Genomic DNA, 24,541 nt, shown 5'->3' with positions numbered 1-24,541 from the left:
AGCATTTAGTTGGATCATGGTTTTTATCTACACCCATTTTGCTAGTCTGTCTTTTGATTGAATTATTTAGTCCATTACATTTAATTACTGATAAGACTGCTGTCATTTTGCTATTTTCTATATGTCTTATAGCTATATGCCTTTGCAATATTCATATAACCTCATGGGAGAGGCCAGACATATATAAGCGATGAGGACAATTTCATTAACTTTGTGTTTTTTTCTTCAAAGACTGTTATGAAGTGGAATTTTTCATATAATGCTGGTTTTGGAGGCCAAGAGCAGCATTTTAAAAAATGTTAAGTTCAGGGATACATGTGCAGGTTTGTTACCTAGGGAAGCTTGTGTCACAGGGGTTTGTTGTACAAATTATTAAATCACCGAGGTATTAAGCCTAGTACCCACTGGTTGTTCTTCCTGATCCTCTCTCTCCTCCCACTTTCCACCCTCTGGTAGGCGCCAGTACATGTTGTTCCCCCTATGCATTCATTTAGCCCTCACTTATGAGAACATGAGGTATTTGGTTTCCTGTTCCTGTGTTAGCTAAGGATACCGGCCTCCACTTCCATCCATGTTCCTGCAAATTTTTGCTTTTTTTTTTTTTTTAAATGGCTGCATAGTATTTATCATGTATATGTGCCACATTTTCTTCATCCAGTCTGCCATTGATGGTCATTTAGGTTGATTCCACATCTTTGCTATTGTGAACAGTGCTGCAATGAACATATGTGTGCATGTGTCTTTATGATAGAATGATCTATATTCCTCTGGATATATACCCAGTAATGGGATTGCTGGGTCAAATCGTATTTCTGTTTTTAGTTATTTGAGAAATCGTCACACTATCATCCTGTGACTGAACCATTTTACACTCTCACCAAGAGTGTATAAGCATTCCTTTTTTCTCCACAACTTCGCCAGCATCTGTTATTTTTTGACTAATAGCAGCCATTCTTACTGGTGTGATGTGGTATCTGTGATTTTGATCTGCCTTTCTCTAATGATCAGTGATGTTAAGCTTTTTTTCCATATGATTGTTGGCTGCATGTATGTCTTCTTTTGAAAAGCGTCTGTTCATGACTTTTGCCCACTTTTTAATGGTTTTTTTTCTTATAAATTTAAGTTCCTTATAGATAGATGCTGGGTATTAGACCTTTGTCAGACGCATAGTTTGCAAAAATTTTCTCCCATTCTGTAGGCTGGCTGTTCACTCTGTTGGTAGTTTCCTTTGCTGTGCAGAAGCTCTTTAATTAGATCTTGTTTGTCAAATTTTGCTTTTGTTACAATTGCTCTTGGTTTATTCATCATGACATCTCTGCCTATTTCTATGTCCAGAATAGTATTGCCTAGGTTGTCTTCCAGAGTCTTTACAGTTTTGGGTTTTACATTTAAGTCTTTAATCCATCTTAATTTTTGTATATCGTATAAGGAAGGGGACCAGTTTCTGTTTTCTGCATATGGTTAGCCAGTTATCCCAGCACTATTTATTAAATAGGGAATCCTTCCCCCATTGCTTATTTTTGTCAGGTTTGTTAAATATTAGATAGTTGGAGGTGGTGCGGCATTATTTCTGGGTTACCCACTCTGTTCAATTGAAGACTAGCATTTATGTGTTCATCTTTGTTATCACACACACAAAACTGTACTTTATTTTTATTTTTTTGAGACAGAGTCTTGCTCTGCTGCCCAGGCTGGCATGCAGCAGCGTGATCTCAGCTCACTGCAACCTCCACCTCTGGGGTTCAACCGATTCTTGTGCCTCAGCCTCCCCAGTAGCTGGGACTATAGGCATGCACCATCACAACTGGCTAATTTTTGTATTTTTAGGAGAGACAGGATTTCACCATGTTGCCCAGGCTGGTCTGGAACTCCTGGCCTCAAGTGATCCACCTGCCTCAGCCTCCCAAAGTGCTGGGATTACAGGTATGAGCCACTGTGCCTGGCCTAAAATCTTGTATTTTAATGAATCATAATTGTATTTTGCTGCCTCTACTAAAAACAGTTGAATCCCATAAACTAATTATTACAGCAATTAATTAGACCAGTGAAAAATCTCTCATTTATTCCTCCTACACACCAATGCGCTCCACCCTTTTTTTTTTTTTTTTTTTTGAGAGACAGTCTCTTGCTCTGTTGTCCAGGCTGAAGTACAGTGTTGCAATCACGGCTCACTGCAGCCTCAACCTTCCAGGCTGAAGCAATCCTCCCACCTCAGCCTCCAAAGTAGCTAGGATGACAGGCACGTGCCACCACACCTGGCTGATTATTTAAAAATTCTTTGTAGGAATGGGTTCTCACTATGTTGCCCAGACTGGTCTTGAACTTCTGGGCTCAAGTGATCCTTCCACCTCAGCTTCCTAAAGTGTTGGGATTACAGGCATGAGCCACCAAACTCAGCTACCAATACTCTTTCTATTCCCAGTGAGGCATGTTATTGTTCTCAAGCCAAATTTTTTGTTTGTTTGCAATCTGTATACCTTTTTTTTTCTTGCTCTACTGCATGAGGTAGGATCACCTATACGATACTGACATGGGGGAAGTGTGGAGATTAGACAACCTTGGCTTAGCCCTTATCTTATGGTGAAGGCATTCACAGACATTATTATTATTAGTTTTATAGAGACAGGGTTTCGCCATGTTGCCCAGGCTGGTTACGAACTCCTGGGCTCAAACAATCCATCTGCCTCAGCCTCCCAAAGTGATGGGATTACAGGTGTGAGTCACCGCAACCGGCCCTAATTCTTTTTTCTTTCTTTGTCATCCAGGGTTCAGTGGTAAGATCACAGCTTACTGCAGCCTTGACCTCCCAGACTCAAGTGATGCTCTCACCTGCGCCTCCTGTGCATAGCTGGGGCTACAGGCATGTACCACCATGCCTGGCTAATTTTGTTTTTAGAGACAGGGTCTTACCATGTTGCCCAGGCTTGTCTTGAACTCCTGGGCTCAAGAGATCCTCCTACCTCTGCCTCCTAAAGTGCTGGGATTACAGACATGAGCCACCATTCCCAGCCCACAGACTGTTTTTCATTCTGCCTGCCTAGAATGCCTGTCAATAAATTTACAGAAAAAATATCTACCCTCTAAAAGTTATTTCATGCAAGTTTTTTCAATCTCCAAACAATGTGATTTCATACTCTAGTATCTATAGTAATTATTTTTTGCTCTTGTTTTACCCACCCCCACCTTTTTTTTTTTTTTTTTTTTTTGAGACAGATCCTCTCTGTGTCGCCCAGCTCACTATAACCTCCGCCTCCCAGGTTCAAGCAATTCTCCTGCCTCAGCCTCCCAAGTAGCTGGGATTACAGGTGTGCACCACCATGCCTGGTTAATTTTTATATTTTTAGTAGAGATGGGGTTTCACCATGTTGGCCAGGCTGGCCTAAAACTCCTGGCCTCAAGTGATCTGCCCACCAAGGCCTCCCAAAGCGCTGGGATTACAGATGTTAGCCACCGCACCTGGCCTACCCACTCCCACCTTCTATTTCCCCTAAGCATAAGCTACTTGAGGGTATCAGCCATATTTCCTCTTGCATGTCCTGTAGGGTTTAGTGTGCAGAAAGTGCTGAGAAAATATTCACTAAACTGAAAGGACCCAACTGACTGGCTATGCTGTAAGCAAAAATACTTTCATGTTTCTGAAGCTTAACAAATCAAACGTATTAGTGGAAGAGTAAATTAATTTTATTGACTGATGAAAAACTAAAGTGATAAGAAGTATGGATAGTAAACAATAACCACTGAATTCTGCTGGAATTCTCTATTTCTTCTTTTTCACTTTAAGCCAAAAGAAATAAAATTATAGACCATTAGTGAGCTAGTTGCTTTTAGTTCCTTCAACAAAAACTGCATAGTTTAGCAGTTGCACGGCATTAAATATATACAATTTTGCAAAATCCTGAAAGTTTTAAACTTTGTGTTGACTTCAAAGGCTAATTTAATCACCTACACTGGTCGGATTCAGAGTTTCTTTTCCCTTTTCTGCCACCCTGTAAAAAAAAAAAAAAATAGGGCAAATTATTTACGACATACCATTTTGGGGCCACTTCATTTTAAAAATATAGACCAAAGGCATCTTGGGGTATGAGAAGGAAGCAATTTCTTTTTTGATTTTGTTGTAAATTTGAGTCTACATACCGCTACATTATTTTAATATGGTTTTTTTTATAAATGGTTAAAGTCGGTTTTAGAAAAGTTACTTCTATTTGAATAAGAGTTGTGCCTTAGTAAGGTCACCGATATTTTATTTTTTTAGAACTCATTTTGACTATTCCAGAATTAAAGTTTTTGATCAATACTAAAATAAATGATACACTTAATTTGTTCCATATGATCAGTAAATTTAGTAATTCAGTTCATTACCTTTTGGGTAATTCAACTTATAGTTCAAGTTCTGTTGAGTTTTGCTCATATTAGCATTAGAAATTTGATTGTGTTCATTAGTGGATTGAAATCTAGGTTATGGTTTTCATATTGCTCAGTTGCATATATAAATTTATATTTAATTTGCTCCATATGAAACATCACTTATGGTATCTGACTTGAGCCAAGGAAAAGGAAAGGCAGCATAAAGGACAAGAAGAGTTTTACGTAAATATTTTAACATAACATAAACATAGTATTTTCTGTTTTATTCTGATTTAAAAAGCCAATGCTCATTGTAGGAATATGCAAAGTACAAACATGCAAAGAATAAAATTAAAATCATCAATAGCTACTCTACCCCCTTCAATTTAACCACAAATAATGGTTTGATGTATTTACCTTATCATAGTTGTATGTACAGTTTTTCCCAATTTAAAAACTATGGCAATGGTATCCAAACTTAGTTGATCATCAGAATTACCTAAGCAGTAATATTTTTAGAATTCTGACATCTAGGCTTTGTCCCACACCTATTTAATTGGCTAACAATCTTTAATTCAAAGTTTCCAAGTGATCCCAATGATCAGCCAAGTTCGGGAACTATTTTTTCTGTGGAAGTGCATCTCTGAAAGAGAGGTGGTTGTATCAGGGGCATATGGAGCCCAGGCTCATTTGATAATGATGGCAGTTTCTCTTTGTTTCTTTCATTCTTTTTCTGACTATAACTATTTCTACATCAACATTATAAAACAAAATGAAACAATACTTGAGCATAAGAATGCTGTCATTCACTCGTGACCACATAAAAATTTTGCAAAGATTTTATTCAGAGAAAAACAGTATGAATAGGTTTTTTGGAACATGAGATGTGTAATGACAAGTATCAAAAACAAGATTTATTTCCTGTTAGCAGAAAAATGAAAATAAATTTAGCAAAAATATTTTTTGAAGTAGATACCCACTATACATAAAACTCCTACCATGCTTCTCGATGAGATTTCTTAAAAATCCAAAACAGCAAACACACAAGAATCCTTGTCAAGGTCTCCCAGGTAAAGGGAATTCTCCTTCTGGGACTGATTCAATTTTAAAGCCCAGGGCTAATCAACTGCTATGTTCGCCACACCATCAGTGGCTTTTGAGCTTTTTTGGCTATGATTCCAGTTAATGTATTTTATATTATGATTTAGAAGCACACATATATATACACACAAATATATATCACACACACACACACACACACACACAAAGCACTGGTATTTTTAATTGCTTCATCCTGGAACAAACTGCTCAATGCTAGCTTGTAAATGCAGAAGAAATGACAGAATTAGAAAATCACTATTTTGCAATCATAAAAAAAAGACACAAATATCAATGGATGCTAAAGCCACTAGGTGAAAAGGATATTCATACAATCTCAAAGTATCACCTCACATATTAATTATAAAAGGGAAAATATATATTTACAATGGAGATATCTGGAAGATATCGCTGTACCCAAGTGATCAACCTTATAAACAGGACAACTGTCCTTTTGTGCCTTTCCCCAGTATGATTCAATGGCATGCATGCTGTATCATCTATGTAGTCCCAAGGATTTTCCTGAATTATGCTAGTTATTGCTGTATATACCAATGTGCAGAATAACTTTAACATCTTCTACATTGTAAATTATATGACCAATAACAAAATTATCAATATATTTAGTGAATAAATTTTGGCCTATGAACAAAATACTGCATTTATTCTACACAGTATCTACTCCAAATGTATTATTTGTGATAAAAACACTTATAAATATAAAAGCATACCTGGTATTTGGCTAATTCTGCTTGTAATACTTTCACTTTAGATCTTTCTTGTTCTAATGCAGCATGAAGTGAAGTCACCTGTAACCAAATATTCAATAAGAAAAAGACATTTTGGGGTTTTTGGCAAATACTCTAATTCTTAACATATTCACAATGATAGGTTTTTGACAACTAAATGGATGAGTAACAGAGGAGAAACTCCCCCCATAATTTCCATTTGGTATTGTACACAGCTCTATATTAAAGATGGGGCAAAGTGTCCTGAGAGAAGAAGACAATAACGATGCGAAGGGGAGAAAAATCAAGCCCAGATACAGGGTAAGTTCTATCTGTCCTTTCTGTCTCTAAATTCATGGTTCATTAAAATACAACCTCATCATTCCCCATTCTTCAGTGGGAAGGACATACCTACCTCCTTTAGTGTTGTAAACAGAATCTTCATTCATGTGCTATTACATAATAATAAAGTACAATTTACACTACTTCCTTACAGTGCTGATGGGCTGTATTTGTTTAGTCAAGTTTAATAATTCAAGACTAAAGACAGCTTAAGAAAACCAGTCATGTATGCTCCACAGTTCCTTACCTGAATAGTGAGCTCATTCTTGATACTTTGTGATTCATCAACTTGAAGAAGTATTTCTGCCTTATCTTTCACTGACAAAAAAGGAAAAACAGCAGTATAGATTTCCCAGTCACTCAAATACTTTAACAATACTTCAGGGAACTAAGACATAGTAGTGCAATTAGAACAATGATTTCTTGTCATACTTAAAGAATGTACTTCTTGACATTGCATAGCTCTTACTTTTCACTGGTAAATTCTTTTTTGTTTGTTTTACATTTTCACCAGTAAATTCTGATCATTACCACCACAGCATTTTTTTCTTAGAAATTTTACATTTTCTGTGGTGTTAAAATATTTATTGCTGGGCATGGTGGCTCACACCTATAATCCCAGCACTTTGGGAGGCCGAGGTGGGCAGATCACTTGCCAGGAGTTGGAGACCAACCTGGCCAACATGGCGAAACCCTGTCTCTACTAAAAAATATTATACAAAAATTAGCCAGGTGTGGTGGCACATGACTGTAATCCCAGCTACCTGGGAGGCTGAGGCATAAGGATCCCTTGAACTGGGGATGTGGTGGTTGCTGTGAGCTGAGATGGTGCCACTCACTGCACTCCAGCCTGGGCGACAGAGTGAGACTCTGTCAATAAAAAATATATATATTTTTTTAACTGCACAAATATGGTGCAAGATTAATTTTTACATCTACTCTAAACAGGACAAGGATACAAGAAAAAAAATTCACACATGAAAAAAATTTTAAATACCTTGACTAATCTTAAAGCAAGATTTTAAAAACAATTACGGTAGCTCACGCCTGTAATCCTAGCACTTTGGGAGGCTGAGGCAGGTGGATCACCTGAGGTCAGGGGTTCGAAATCAGCCTGGCAAACATGGTGAAATCCTGTCTCTAGTAAAAATACAAAAATTAGCCGGGCATGGTGGTGCATTCCCGTAATCCCAGCTACGCAGGAGGCTGAGGCAGGAGAATCACTTGAACCCATGAGGCGGAGGTTGCAGTGAGCCAAGATCGTGTCACTGCACTCCAGCCTGCGTGACAGAGTGAGACTCGTCTCAAAATAAAAAAAAACAACATAGAGTGCTTTTTTGTTGGATTGTTGGGGTGAGCATACTATAATGCCAACAAAATTATTATTCTCTGACTTTTCATACCAATAAAGCAATGTCAACTAAATGTAGGTCATATGATCACAAATGATCATATGACATGTGTGGTCTCTTAGAACTATTCATTATTTTTTAGGGGCTTTTCTCTCTTGGTGGAAGCAAGATAGCTATAGTTTGGCCCTATGTTTCCTAAGCTTCAGAAAGTTTCACATGGCTGAGAACTTCCTTAACTCATGGTAATGGCTAATATATGAAAAACTAACTCCTCACTTTGAAAATAAACTAGGAGAGACTAGAGAGGTAAAACTGTAGTAAAATTAGCAAAGGAGGAAATGTTCAAATATATGAGTACTGATATCACCACAGCTCTGCCAACGTAAGATTGTAGTTCAAATTTATTTTCATAGTTTAATATGATAAGATGAAACAACCTATCAAGAATCAATTCAGTCTCTCAAGAATCAACTTGGGAACTTTTACAAATTATGCTTTCTACTCCTCCATCCCCAGGATTATAAACACTTGCTGAAAACTAGTGATTTTAAATAGTTATGTTCAATTACAGTCAGTTATCCTATAATGCTTGTTTTGAAAACACAAATTTGTTTCAATGAGGTTGATGTATTAGGTAACAACCTGAACATATCACAAATTTTCAATCCACTTAAGTACAATTTTATGAACAGAGAAAACCACACCCACATGTACTCCTTGAATATCTACCAGCTACCTTGGTTCACTGTGTGTTAGAAATCACACCCATCTGGCCTGACAACTTTCCATCCTTCCACCATGTAGCAGTAACACACAAGCTGTAACCCTTCTGAGACCTATTTCCCCACAAGCAAACTTTAGGTTTTCTTCAAGGTAAAGTGCTGTATTTATGTAATATTTATGTATTTAACCATTTTAGCATGTGTAAAACTGTGTTACTGTTTTTAGTTTCCCATCTTTTTTTCATGTGTCACTGACAACGTTTTTAAGTGTTGTGCTTCTAACCTCCCTTTTTCTCATAAGTATTGTGGGTTTTTTTGTTTTTTTGAGACGGGTGTATTAGTTCATTCTCACACTACTATAAACAACTGCCTGAGAATGGGTAATTTATAAAGAAAAGGTTTAATTGACTAATAGTTCCACATGGCTGGGGAGGCCTCAGGAAACTTATAACCATAGAAGGCGGCACCGCTTCACAGGGTGGCAGGAGAGAGAACAAGTGCTGAGCGAAGGCAGAAGCCTCTTATAACACCATCAGATCTTGTGAGAACTCACTATCATGAGAATAGCATGGGGGAAAGCACCCCCATGATTCAATTATCTCCATCTCGTCCCACTCTTGACATGCGAGGATTATTACAATTCAAGGCGAGATTTGGGTGGAGACACAGAGCCAAACCTTATCAACAGGGTCTCACTCTGTTGCCCAGGCTGGAGTGCAGTGGCATGATTACAGCAGTCTCAGCCTCCTGGGCTCACGCAAACCTCCCACCTTAGCCTCCTAAGTAGCTGGGACCACAGGCATGCACCACCATGCCAGGCTAATTTTTTTTTTTTTTTTTTTCCAGTGGGCATTTGTAGTACGTGTTAGTCTTCCTGGTCCAAACAGTTTACCAATAAGGTGTTTTTTTTTTTTTTTTTTTGAGACAAAGTTTTGCCATGTTGCCCAGGCTGGTCTCAAACTCTTGGGCTCAAGCGATTCACCTGTCTCAACCTCCCAAAGCTGGGATTACAGGTGTGAGCCACCGTGCCTGGCTATCTTGTGTGATTTTGCAGAGACTAGTGATTTTTAGGAACACATGCTGCATTATTACAGAATGACCATATTTACATTTACATTATAAGTGTTACAAGTATTTTCATGTAATGATCCTATATAAAATTCTATCTGGATTACTTATACTATGGACACTGTTTTACTGATAGAGATTCTTAATCTATTTTTGAGAGCAAGTTTTTATCAGTTAACTTTCTCAATTTCCACAGTATTTTATGAGGAAATATTATTTTATTTTTACATATTTAGAATTTATACATCCAATACACAATGATACTCTTCATTTCTGCACTTAGAAATATATCTTCTAAATAACTTACTTTTTTATTTTCATAATTTTGTTCTTTAAAAGACCCACATGGAGATCAATAACATGCACAGGTCTAAATTAATCTCAGGATGTAGACATTTAAATGTCCAAATAATGTCTTTCCCCATAATTTTTTTTTTTTGAGACAAAGTCTCACTCTGTCAGCCAGGATGGAGTGCAGTGGCATGATCTTGGCTTACTGCAACCTCTGCCTCCTGTGTTCAAGTGATTCTTGTGCCTCAGCCTCCCAAGTAGCTGGGATTATAGGCACGCACCACCACACCTGGCTAATTTTTGTATTTTTAGTAGAAACAGGGTTTCACCATGTTGGCCAGGGTAGTTTCGAACTCCTAACCTCAGATGAGGAACACCTCTGCCTCCTAAAGTGCTGAGATTACAGGCATAAGCCACTGCGCCTGGCCTCCCCCTATAATTCTTTAACTTCTATTTGTATAATAATTAAGTTATAAAAAACATAAGGTTGAATCTACTTCAAGAGTATTCATGTTCTGTTCAACTGGATATGATTTCTGATTTTTACTCATTGTTTGACAACTATTTTGTAATACAGTTTTTGTTTGGACAGTTCTATTCCAAGTATAGTCATCCCTTGGTAAACAATTGCTTTCAAGACCTCCCAAGGATACCAAAATCTAAAGATGCTCAAGTCCCTGATATAAAATGGTATATATCTGCATAAAACCTATGAATAGCCTCCCATATGCTTTGAATCACCTCCAGATTACCGGCCGGGTGCGGTGGCTCACGCCTGTAATCCCAGCACTTTGGAAGGCCAAGGCAGGTGGATCACGAGTTCAGGAGATCAAGACCATCCTGGCCAACATGGTGAAACCCCATCTCTACTAAAAATACAAAAAAATTAGCCGGGTGTGGTGGTGGGCTCCTGTAGTCCCAGCTACTCAAGAGGCTGAGGCAGGAGAAGGGCGTGAACCCGGGAAGTGGAGCTTGCAGTGAGCTGAGATCGCGCCACTCTGCTCCAGTCTGGGCGACAGAGCGAGACTCCATCTCAAAACAATAAATAAATAAAAATAAAACAAATCATCTCTAGATTACCTATAATACCTAATATGGCATAAATGCTATGTAAATAGCTGTTACACTGTATTGTTTAGGGAGTAATGTCAAGAAAAAAGTCTGCACATGTACAATTTCAAAAAATATATTTTTGATCCACAACTGACTGATCCACAGATAGGGAACCCACGGATATGGAGGGCTGACTGTACCTTCACAGCTGAAAACAATTTTTGGTATTTTTTCATTTTTCAAGGTGAATTTCACAATTTCTTAAGAGCTATACAATATTCACAGGAGCTATCTTTGGAGTTTCATTAGCATTTATTAATAGGAAAATTGTTGATTACATTTCATTTTGTCTATTCAGAGAAAGATTTTCTCCTTTATGTCTTAATCTCTGTTTCTTTTATGGTTTATAATTTCCTTTGCCTAAGTCTCATATTTAAAAATTAACATATATTTCCTTTTTTTATTATGAATGGAAAATTTTCATAAAACTTTCAAGATAAATGTCGCTAGGTATATCCATAGTGAGAAATGCAACTGATTTGGTGGGCTTTTGTATATCAGCTTCACTAGTCTTATAATCTGTAATCATTTTTTGGATTGATTTCCTTGGCTTCCTGCTGGTAACCTCTTGTCAAAAGTTTACAGAGTAGCAGCAAAAGTATGAAGAGCAGTGGCAAGGGGAGAAGGAAAGAAGAAAACAGAAAAGAAAACCTAAAGTGATGACAGGCTGCCTCCTTCAAGAGCTGAAAAGCAGAATCCTAAGCAAATGTTAGGCTTGTTTTCCCTCTAAATATAGTTCAGTAAGCTATAAGAATTGAATTTTAAGAGTTTCTTTTACCCGAATAGTTATAAACTGGTATAAAAGTAAGGTGCTGTAAGAGTGATCTAATAATAACTTTATGAGCAACTATCCAGCTTCTTTTTTTTTTTTCTTTTTAGACAGTCTCGCTCTGCTCCCCAGGCTGCAAGTACAGCGGTGCAATCTCGACTCACTGCAACCTCTGCCTCCTGGGTTCACAATTCTCGTGCCTCAGTTTCCCAAGTAGCTGGGATTATAGATGTGCACCACCACGTCTGGCTACTTTTTATATTTTTAGTAGAGACGGGGTTTCACCATGTTGGCCAGTCTGGTCTCAAACTCTTGGCCTCAAGTGATCTGCCCACCTTGGCCTCCCAAAGTGCTAGGATTACAGATGAGCCACCATTCCTGGCCAACTCTCTAGCTTGTATCACTCTGGGAAGCCTTTCTACTTTGTTGAGTCCCTTTTTCAATTTTTTTTATTGGCACATAATAATTATATATATTTATGGGGTGCATGTGATATTTTGATACAGGTATACAAAGTGTACTGATCAAATAGGTATTTAAGATATCCAGTAATTCAAACATTTATCATTTCTTTGTGTTGAGGGCACTTCAAATCTTCTAGGCATTTTGAAATATACAAATTATTAACTATAGTAACCCTATTGTGCTACCAAACACTTTTGTTGAGTTGGTAAATCACACATTTGAAAAAGTACCTTCAGATATTATTTAAGATAAACTTTTAATTACAAAAACATAAAATCCACTTACTTTCACCTTCCTGAAGCATTTTCAATAATTGTGCATTTCTTGCCTTTACTTCCTTATACTTTGCCTAATAGTCAAAGAAAAAAGATTTAGTTTTTTTTTTAAGTAAGTGATATAATAATTACTTACTGTCAACTTACAGAGCTCTGAATTCTAGGCTTGCTCAAAGATATAATTATTTTTGAAACAAACAGGATGGAGGAAAATGTATTCGGAACTATCTACAACTTAAATTAAATCCCTGGCACAATTAAATCCCTGGCACAATAATATATATCAATATTGTATGTGATTGAAAATTAAAGAAGAGAAGGAGAAAAGTGGAGAAAACTCAATTTTCCTAAAGAATCTTCTTTTCTTCCTCAGATAAAACCCTTATACAATTCAAAATAATTTAAATGAAAACCAAAAGGAAAATGAGCCACAGTTCTAAAGCAGTACTGTCCGGCAATACACTAGGACTTTCTACATCTGCTCTGTATTTGCCGCTGTCCAATATGCGACTACTGAAAGAACACTAGCAATGTGGCTGGTGTGACTGAGAAAAATTAATTTTTAAACTTTAAATTTAAAATGCAATAGACTTGTAGTGGATACTGAATTTTATAGGGCAGTTCTATACCTTCTCAGTTTTCACTAATCATTTGTTACTTCACTGACTAAATAATCACTGTTACAATTTTTGGTTGGCATGAATTAGTACTTTATCCAAATATCTTTCAACTCTTTTTCAATTTCTTTTTCCAGATGGCTTCTTCTCACATTACATGATGATACAAGTATACATTTATGAACAAGAAGGATTGTGTTCCCACATTCGCATCCATATTTTAGGCAATTTTACCCCATGCTACCCTTATTCAACACATAACACTCTCTGTATCACTTATTTATTTATTTATTTATTTTTTTGGGGTGGAGTCTTGCTTTGCCACCCACGATGGAGTGCAATAGCGCTATCTCGGCTCACTGCAACCTTCGCCTCCTGGGTTCAAGCGATTTTCCTGCCTCAGCCTCCCTAGCAGCTGGTACTACAGGTGTGCACCACCACGTCTGGCTGATTTTTGTATTTTTAGTAGAGATGGGGTTTCACCATGTAGGCCAAGCTGGTCTTGAACTCCTGGCCTCAAGTGATCCACCCACCTTGGTCTCCCAAAGTGCTGGGATTACAGGCATGAGGCCACTGCACCCAGGCCTGAATCATTTATAAAGATTTAATACATTAATACATTAGAGAAAACAATGCATTTAACATATATAGAAAAACAAAAACCTGAAGAAAACATTAATATAAGAAAAATCATTTTTTCCTCTCAACATATACATAGATATGTGTAGTAGTTACCAGATTCAAATCTTTTTTAAAAAACAAATTAAAAAGTGTTTTAAGTCCAACAAAGATGGCTTTTACTAAATATTACTCTGTCCATTAAATCGCTGATAAGTAAATAATGTTTACTGAATAATACTGCAGTCAATACAATAAAACAAAGTAAGCGCTGTACTGAATATAAAGGTAGGAGGACTGCTGAGAAGCTCAGAAATGAACAAGGGAGACCAGTCAAATGGAAACATAAAAATATAACGGGGGAAAACACATATACTCAACTACAACTATATTTGCTATGAATATAGAAATAGTCATTGTGAATATGAAACTACACTCACTACGAAATTCCCAGCCTCAGGGCTTCAACCTATGTTAGTATTTCACCAAACTATCTCTGGCTCAAGCCTTTGTTCAAGGTCCAGATCAGTCTTCATGGAGGTACCTCTTACTCAAGGTTTAGGGTCTAAAATATCTCACAAAGCAAAAATTGTAAATCAGCATGATTACCTGTGACAATTGTTTGCACTGCTTAAAAACTGCATATATAAAAATGTAAATGTATAAAATACCACTAACATACAGCTTATAATAAAGAGCACATATGAAATACATAACATTTTTGCTAGTATATTTAATTTCATGACAGAAAGCATACAAAGTTGACAAAATTAAATACACATGTATTGTTGCTGCGCTGTGTCTAAAAAAAGTAGCCATTTAAAACGCAACATGTCCAAAATGAAATCTATTAGTTCCCATTCCCCAAACCAGTTAAAGATGTGTTTAAAATGCAACATGTCCAAAATGAAATCTATTAGTTCCCATTCCCCAAACCAGTTAAAGATGTGCTCCTCCTCTTACACTCTATACTTATCCACTGTTTTAGCAGGCTGTCTTCACTCCAAGCCTCAGCAACATGCATTATCATCCCAAGTATCTTCCCAATACCATCCCACAGCAGCTGCATCATTTTACATTCCCACCAGCAGTGAACAGGTTCCAATTTCTTGACATCCTTGCCAGCACTTGTTATGTATACATTTTATTTTAAACCACAAATCTTAACTCCTCCCTTAGGCTTTTTAAAAAATCGATTTTTAAATCTATTATTCATCTCAAGTATTCTTTTTTGACTAATATTAACTCACATAAAAATTACTTATTCAATGCCTATAACGTGCCAGGTACCTAATAATCATCATGTCACTTCCCTTCTAAAGATCTTTAATGCTATTTTATTTTATTTTATTTTATTGAGATGGAGTCTTGCTCTGTCACCCAGGCTGCAGTGCATGGCGTTATCTTAGCTCACTGCAACCTCCGCCTTCCAGGTTCAAGCAATTCTCCTGCCTCAGCCTTCCATGTAGCTGGGACTACAGGTGCGCGCCACCACGCCCGGCTAATGTTTTGCATTTTTAGTAGAGACGAGGTTTCACCGTGTTAACCAGGATGGTGTTGATCTCCTGACCTCGTGATCCGCCCGCCCCGGCCTCCCAAAGTGCTGGAATTACAGGTGTGAGCCACCGTGCCCGGCCTAATAACCTCTCTAAAATCCAAATGCCTTCGAATTCTGACCCCAACTCATACCTGCAATCTCAACTTCTAGTTTCCCATTTCTCTGAATGTCAGCCACAATGTACTTTCCATCATATTCCCATGCTTTTGTACACACAATTCTCTCTACCTGGAAAAATCATCTTTTCTATGAGATCCTTACCAATTTTTGATAGCAGCAACTCATTCATTCCTCTGTCTGTTCTTCTGGAGCACTCTGTCATATCCTACACTGTACTGCAACTATTTACATGTTTATCTTCCCCCATTAATCTATAAGCTTCTTGTTAACTCATCTTTGTATTCCCTGTGCCTAGTACAACAAAAACGAAGGGAAATGTAAATGAAAAGCTAAGGTAAATGAGTGGGTGCAGTCAAAAAAAGTTCTAGTAGGGATGATTCTTAAAGGCATGAGTAGAAGAAGGAGGTACATGTAAGAACCATCAGGGCTGGAACTTGATTTATTTTTTTTCACTACCATATACACAGGGTGCAAAAAGTATCTGGCACATTATAGGCACTCAATAAATAATTGTTGAGTGAACTCATATTAGTCAAAAAAGAATGATACTTGATATGAATAACAGATTTAAAAAATTGTTTTTAAAACAAAAACCTAAGGGGAGAGGTAAGATTTGTAGTTAAAAATACATTGTATACATCACAAGTGCTGGAAAGGATGTGGAGAAACTGGAACCATCGTTCACTCCTGGTGGGAAGGTAAAATGACGCGGGTGCCATGGAAAAGTTTGGCAGTTCCTCGAAAAGTTAAATGTGGAATTACATAGTCCAGCAATTCCACTCTTAGGTGTGTACATACCCAAAAGAACTGAAAGCAAGGACTCAGATACTTATGCACCAGTAAACAAAATATATACACACAATGAAAAATTATTCAGCTATAATAAGGGATGAAATTCTGACACATGCTACAACGTGGATGAACCTTAAAAACATTATGCTAGGCCAGGTACGGTGGCTCACACCTGTAATCCCAACACCTTGAGAGGTCGAGGCGAGCAGATCACGAGGTCAGGAGTTTGAGACCAGCCTGGTCAACACAGTGAAACCCCGTCTCTACTGAAAATGCAAAAATTAGCCAGGCATGGTGGTGCATGTCTGTAGTCCCAGCTACTCGGGAGGCTGAGGCAGGAGAATTGCTTGAACCTGGGAGGCGGAGGTTGTGGTGAGCCAAGATTGTGCCACTGCACTCCAGCCTGGGCAGCAGAGCAAGACTGTCTCACAAAACAAACAAACAAAAAAACACATTATGCTAAGTGAATATGCCACACATAAGAGGATAAACACTGTATGATTCCACTTACATGAGGTACCTAGAATGGGCAAATTCATAGAAATTAGAGGTTACCGGGGTGTGGAAAATGAGAATGGGGAGTTCTCTGTGGGTAAGAGTTTCTGCCTGGGACGATGAAAAAGTTCTGGAAATAGACAGTGGTGATGATTACACAATGCTGTGTAAAGATACTTAATGCCCCACTGAATTATACAGTTTAAATGGTTATATGTATTTTACAATAACAAAAATACATTTTATACTATGTGTAAACTATACCACAATAAAGTTGATTTTTAAAAAACAAAATATGACCAGGCATGGTGGCTTATGCCTGTAATCCCAGCACTTTAGGAAGTTCTTGAGGCCAGGAGTTCGTGGATAGACTGGCCAACACGGTGAAACCCTGTCTCTACTAAAAACACAAAAATTAGCCAGGTATGGTGGCTCATGCCTATAATCCTAGCTACTCAGGAGCCTGAGGCAGGAGAATTGCTTGAACCAAGGCAGAGGTTGTACTGAGCTGAGATCATGCCATTGCACTCCAGCCTGGGCAACAGAATGAGACTCAAAAAACAACAACAACAACAACAATAAATAAATAAATAAATAGTCAATCATTCAGATTTTAAACCATTAATCAAAGAGTTTAAGAACATAAAAAATAGAATGACTATTCCCATGAATTGCATATTAAACATATTTACATATAAGAAAAACAAAATGTGAAAATGTATAGAATTATTTTTTTTAGCAACAGTAAATGGACACAAACCTCCCACTGAGTGATTACATTTTTCAGCTTCTGGATTTCAGCATCTTTCCTTTCTAGCTCTAACTTTAGTCTTTCAATTCTTCCATCTTTCAGAACCACTTCCTGAAAAGAGAGAAACAACATTTTAGGACTTTGATTATTCTGCTAATCCTGGTTTATAATATTCCTTTGTGAAAAGTTTAAGAGGAAAAATTCTGACCGTAATTTTCTGAGGCCATCTTATGCTGCTGACTACATTTCCATTTTCACTCAATTATATAATCTTAATATATACAATGCAAGCAAGGAAGTATTTATAATTAACCCAAACATACTGACAAACAATATCAGGGCTTTCAAAGGATATTTCTATCCTGGAACAAACATATTAAAAAGTGCTCTGTGACAAGTTGTTGTTATTAGCCTATCTTAAAAATTCAAAAATTCAAAAAATGACTAAAAATACAAAATAAATAAAAAATATAAAAACTAAAATAAATAGCTTTTCTCTATATTAGCAATTAACAGGTAGAAGACATAACCAGAAAAATAATTTGCTCACAACAGCAAGAAAACCTAACCAGAAGAATAACACTAAGAAGTGATTAGGACCAACACTAAGAAAATTATAAAATCTTGAAAATGACACAAAGTATGGTTTGTAAATAGGAAGGCTACAGGTTACTTTGTAAGCTCAATTAACATTTCAATAGAAATTCCAATAGGATGTTGTTCTTTGGAACTTATAAAGATAGTAAAGACTTCATCTGGGAGAATTCAGGATGGAAGCAAAACAAAAAGTTAATTTGATGAAGAAAGATTTGTCTATCAATTATATAAGGCAAAATAAATAAAATCATGGCACCTAGGTTGACAGAACAATGTACCAGAAAACAAAGTCCAGAAAGAGACTTGAGATATAAGAATTTATTGTAAGTAAGGATGATACTTTTAAAAAGTGAGAAAATGCTGAATTACAGAATAATGGTAGGTTATAGGACAAATGGCTAACTGGGAAAAATCAGGTTAAATCGCTGTCATCTTGCACCATATACCAAAATAAACAAATTTAGTGTAAAAAAAATCACCCCAAAGTCATACTTTTGATGAGAATATAAATGGTTCTGTTTATCTAAGGAGTAATGTGGCAACATCAACGTAGTACTCTACAAATACTCACTGAGCATCTAACTTCTAGGGGCTGGGTACACCATGGTGAACCGAACCGAAAAGATTCTGTGCTTCTTTTCTAGATTAGTAAAGCTCTTTAAAGTGGTGACACTTAAATTGAACCTTGTGTGATAGGTAGGAATTGGCTAAGTAAAAAGGGGAAGTGAGAGCTTTCCAGGTAGAAAGAACAGTATGTTTAAAGGCCTTGCAGGAAGGAAGGGCCGGGAGAATTTGAAGAAAAAAATAAGCCAGTATGGTAAGATAGTGAGGGGGAAGATGGTCCAAGATGACTTTGGAAAAGCCAGTAGAGATCTGATCCTGGAGGACCTTGTAAGCCATAAGAACAGTCTGCACATTATTCTGAATAAAACAGAAAGCAGTGAAGGAGGACTGCTAGGTTAGATTTGATTGTGTGAGACTTATGTTTGTAAAGGATCCCTTTTCATGCTGTGTGGGAACGAAATGGAGTGAGGTAAGACAGGTAGAAAGACCCTTTAATAGCTACTATAACCCCAGGTCAAATAAGATTATGCTTTGGATTAGGGTGAAAGCAGTATAGAGAGAAGTATATTTGAGAAATAATTTGGAGGTAGCATTTGATGAAAGGTTGAAAGAATGTGGCAGGTGAGGAAGAAGATGGACACTACAATCTAAGTTTCTAGTTTAAGTAATGAGGTGAGTAGGTCAAAATTAGAAATATACTACTATTAAGTTCCAGAATCTCACTTTTAGGAATTTATCTCCAAAAGATAAATGAGGTAGCGACGTATCTATGAAAAGTGTTCATTGTAGATTTATCACAACACAAAACTGGACATCAATTTAAATGTCAAACAATAGGATATAGGTTAAATATATAGTAAATTCAAAAACTGAAAACTAAGTCACTGAAAATGCTGATATAGAGCTATAAAATAATATCTTCATGATTCCAAAATTGTAGTGTGTGCAAAGAAAAAATTCTGGAAGAACATACACCAAAACTTTAAATTATAACTGTGTGAACATGGGATTATGAAAGATTTTACTTTATTGTTTAAAATTCCCTTTTATCGAAATTATTTTATACTGAGTAAATAATCATGGAATAATACTGTTTTACTTTTGAATAAAAATAAACCATTATGTATTTTTAGAAATCTTGATGAATATGATTATCTTTGAATAAGAAGCCCTTCTGAAATTGACATTAAAAAAGAGGAAAAATGGAAAAGATTCATAGATGTGATTTGATGAAAGATCTAAAAAAAAAAACACTGTAACAAAATAAAAAGGTAAAGGAAAAACAGAAAATGCAACCAATATGATAGACATATGACCAACAAACATGAAAAAAAGTACAATCTTGCTAGTAAGCAAATCCAGGTTTTATCAAACTAGTACTTTTTTTTCCTTCTTCTTGAGACAAAGTTCTCGATCTTATCTCCCAGGCTAGAGTACAGTGGTGTGATCTCAGCTCACTGCAACCTCGCCTCCCAGGTTCAAGCAATTCTCCTGCCTCAGTCTCCCAAGTAGCTGGGATTACAGGTGCCTGCCACCACTCCTGGCTAATTTTTGTATTTTTAGTAGAGACAGGGTTTCACTATGTTGGCCAGGCTGGTCTTGAACTCCTGATCTCAGGCGATCCACCTGCCTCGGCCTCCCAAAGTGCTGGGATTACAGGCGTGACCCACTGCACCAGGCCAAACTGGTACATTAAAAATTTATTTTTTCTTACTATAAGTAATTGGAGGCAATTTACCTATAAACTGAATTATTCCATGTATAAGAATTAATGTCCCAGGCACAGTGGCTCACGCCTGTAATCTCAGCACTTTGGGAGGCAGAGGTGAGCAGATTACCCGAGGTCGGGAGTTTGAGACCAGCCTGGCCAACATGGTGACCCTCTACTAAAAATACACAAACTAGCTGGGGGTGGTGGCACATGCCTGTAATCCCAGCTACTGGAGAGGCTGAGGCACAGGGATGGCTTGAACCTGAAGGGCAAAGGTTGCAGTGCGCTGAGATTTCGCCACTGCACTCCACCCTGGGCGACAGAGTGAGACTCCATCTCAAAAAAAAATAAAATTAAAAAAAAAAATCAATGTCCTGAAATGCTCACCATTTGCGTTTAACTGAAAAAGTGGTCCATCTAACAGTTTCTGCATTGATGAGGGAAAAAGTATATATCCATAGAAAAGTAAGACCACACCAAAATATCAGTACCCTAGCTGTTTTCTCTAGGTGAATGAGATTAGGGTCATTTTCCTCCCACTACAACTGAAAACTGGGGATGATAATGATATCCACCAACTTCATAGTTAGTTGTTAATAATCAAATGAGATCATACATTTTAAGTACTTAACACAGTGCCTGGCATATACATAGCAAACCCTCAAATATTTATTTTTGCCATTATCATTTCTTCATTTTACTTATCGGTAGTTCCCAAAATTTCTACAAGAGATACTACTTTTTAAAACAAAGTCGTATTGTTTTAATGTATACTCATTTTTAATGAAGTCCTACATTTCAATAAAAACCTTTTAAAAAGTATCTTCTAAGTAAAAAATATTATACTAAAATGAGGATGAAAAGATGTACAAGATAAAGCCTATGCCTACAAGGGATCTGTAATCTATTAAAAATGACAGGGAGAATGTGTGATGTGAAATGTGCCATAAGAAAAACAAAATGCTATGGGGTATAGAAAAAGGAAAATTATATCCAGGTTTTCTGTGTCTCGGGTTTGGGGTTCGGCTGAGGCAGTGAGAGAGAGCTTCTGGGAGGAGATGGCATGTGAAATGAATGAAATGAACCTTGAATAAAGCTGGGACGCACCCAGCATTCTGTGACAGGAGTGGTCTGCTCCAGCTAGAAGAAAAATTGGAAGAGTACAAACAGCTAAAGATAATTAAGGACATCCTGTATAACAAGGTTTTCAAACTTATTTGACAGTGCCCTATGATAGGAATGTTTTACATAGACACACAGACACATGCACACATAGAAACAATTTTCACAAAATATGAATAGGTGTCACATACTCTGACATTTTCTCCTTTCCCATTTTTTTGGTAGCAACCTACTAAACTGATTTTAGGACCTACTGAATGGGTTGGGAAACTCAGTTTGAAAAGCATAGCCTAAGGGCTTTAGGTGTCAGGTCAAGGGTCAAGGACACTGTACTTAATTCAACAGACACTGAAGTTTAAGGGCACAGCATGGCATGATGGAAGTAATGATTTATAAAAAGGCATTTGTTAGCAGGGTGTAACACATTATCTGGCATTAAAGGCAAGAAGCATGAAGATTGGTTAGATTACTGAAATAATCCCAGTAAGAGATAATGAGAGGCTAAATTAGAGAATGTTGGTAAGAATGGAAACAAAGACAGATCTGAAAAACATTTCAAAGATTTAAAACTCTAAAAATCTTGAAAAACAGAAAAGTGAAAAACAACAACAACAACAACAACAACAACAACAAAAACACACTGTAGAATCTGGATACCTAGGTAAAATGAGGAAACCAAAAACTGAAATGACAGAAGTCAAGCCAAATGCTTGGTGTGGAGAGGAAGATGATGAGCCTGGGTTTGAACACAGTGAGAGTAAGGTATGCATCAAACAACAGGATGGAATATGCCACAAAGATAATTAATCAAACAGAGCCCCAAAGGCCACAAGAGGGGACGGGATCAGGGATGACTGATCTACCTAGTGCTGGTGCAGTTGTGGAGAAATTAGTAAGCTCACATCCTGCTGCTAGAAGACAGTATGTCGAATGCACCAAGAGCAACACAGAGGCTTATATCCTTTGATTCAATTACTATCTAAAACAATCTACTCCAAGGAAACAATTCACCAAAAAATTAAATGTATGATCAGTGAATATCAAGCCATCAATTCTAAACAATGTTCAATAATAGGGCAAGTACTAAGCAACTTACAGCATGTTGATTTGGCAGGATTTAACACCTGGTTTACAAAAGGGGTTAGAAAACTAGATTCATTATTGTTATAATTATTTTAAAATACCTATGCATCTGGGCATTTTCCTAGAAAAACACTATTAACAAATGAAACTAGGCTGGGCATGATGGCTCATGCCTATAATCTCAGTAATTTGTGAGGCTGAGGTGGGCAGATCACTTGAGGTCAGGAGTTCGAGACCAGCCTGGCCAACATAGCAAAACCCAGTCTCTAGTTAAAAAAAAAAAAAAAAAAAATACAAAAATTAGCTGGGTGTGGTGGTGCATGCCAGTAATCCCAGCTACTTGGGAGGGTGAGGCAGAAGCATTGCTTGAACCCAGGAGGTGAAGGTTGTACTGAGCCAAAATAGTGCTACAGAACTCCCACCAGGTGACAGAGTGAGACTCCGTCTCCAAAAAAAAAAAAAAGAAACTAAATGTCATGTTAAGAATGACAGACTTAGGGTTGATTTACTTTTCACCTTTAAAAATGCCTAGTATATCAATGTATGCACAGTTAAAAAGGATTTTAACCTTGGAAAGCAGAAGAGTTTTCTTTCTCTGAGAAAGAAGCACAATGGGTAGAGGAAAGAGGTATACACAGAAAGAGAAGTGGATAATTCTTTAAATGGCATGAATCCTCTTTTCTCTCCTTTACACTTAATGAAATGCTATGAAAAAATTTTAATTTTTTCACTTAGGAAAAACTTCACATATGCAAAAGAATTTTATGTATGACACATTAGGTAAAAAGAAAAATAAACCAAAAAGCAGATTAAGAATTTGAACGTTACCAATACCTTACCAATACCATATGCCTCTCTCCAATCATACCCCTTTTCCCTCCTCTCCTGAGGATATCCATGATTACAGATTATGTCATTCTTTTCCTTTGTTAAAGTCTTTTACTACACGTATATGAAGCCCTGAATAATGTATTACATTTCTATTTTTAATTTTTATTTATTTTTTTGAGACAGGGTCTTGCTTCAATGACCAGGTTGAAAGACAGTGGTATGATCACAGCTCCCTGCAGCCTTGACTTAACAGGTTCAATCAATCGTCCCACCTCAGTCTTCTGAGTAGCTGAGACTACAGGTGCATGCCAACACACCTGGATAATTTTTTTTTTTTTTTGTAGAGACAGGGCTATTTAAAAAAATTTATATGAATGTCATCAAATTATTATTTGGTGACCTGTGTTTTTCATTAAATGCTATGCTCTTGATATGCATCCATGTTGCTATGTATAACTACAACTTACTCACTTCTCTTATTCTTTTGCTATTACAAACAACTGAGTTTTGAACACTTTTTTTGGACATGTCTTCAAGGTTTAATCTAGGCATAGAATTTCTAGACCATAACGTCATGCCCATTATCTTCAACTTTAAAAGTGAATATCAAATTGTTTTCCAAAATGGTTATACCAATTTACATTCCCACTAGTGGTATGTTAATGCTGTTCTATATCCTTACTAATAATTAGTAGTCTTTACCTTCCTTCGGTTTTTTCCTAGGCACTGCAGTGAAATTAATATTACTGTAATAAACTTTGCTTTCTGCTCAAAAACCTTCAAAAATTCTTTAATGTCTGCTGACTAAATTATAAACCAGCCTTTAAATTCGCTACAATCTTTTCCAACTTAACTTACCAAATTTATATTACATTCCTCTATAAACCTTCTATTTTAATGAAACTGGTTTATACTTCATTACCTCCATACTTTTACTCAAGGCATCCCAGTTTCTTCTTCATCTCTGCATGTTCAAATTCTATTGTCTTTATAGAATGGCTGAATGGATTAAGAAATAAGACCCAATGATCTGTTGCCTACAAGAAACACATTTCACCTATGAAGACATACATAGACAGAAAATAAAGGGAAGAAAAAAGATATTCCATGCCAAG

At 36.9% G+C, this 24,541-nt stretch overlaps 1 protein-coding gene across 3 annotated transcripts in view; it reads right to left on the bottom strand.

Annotated features, from left to right (window-relative positions):
* Positions 1-3,659: 3,659 nt before the first annotated feature.
* GKAP1 (G kinase anchoring protein 1) overlaps positions 3,660-24,541 on the bottom strand; it is an 80,288-nt gene continuing 59,406 nt past the window's right edge. For all 3 annotated transcript variants that reach the window (XM_011982759.1, XM_011982758.1, XM_011982760.1), the window contains 5 exons: positions 17,528-17,629; positions 12,578-12,641; positions 6,760-6,830; positions 6,174-6,251; positions 3,660-3,986 (listed from right to left, as the gene is read on the bottom strand). In XM_011982759.1, coding sequence (XP_011838149.1) covers positions 3,939-3,986; positions 6,174-6,251; positions 6,760-6,830; positions 12,578-12,641; positions 17,528-17,629 — 363 coding nt within the window. In that variant the 3' untranslated portion in view covers positions 3,660-3,938. The remainder of the gene's footprint in view (positions 3,987-6,173; positions 6,252-6,759; positions 6,831-12,577; positions 12,642-17,527; positions 17,630-24,541) is intronic.

This window comes from Mandrillus leucophaeus, unplaced genomic scaffold, assembly GCF_000951045.1.
Source record: "Mandrillus leucophaeus isolate KB7577 unplaced genomic scaffold, Mleu.le_1.0 Scaffold242, whole genome shotgun sequence".
Taxonomy (NCBI): domain Eukaryota; kingdom Metazoa; phylum Chordata; class Mammalia; order Primates; family Cercopithecidae; genus Mandrillus; species Mandrillus leucophaeus.
The sequence above is the reverse complement of the archived record's forward strand: the minus strand, read 5'-3'. Positions and strand labels throughout refer to the sequence as shown.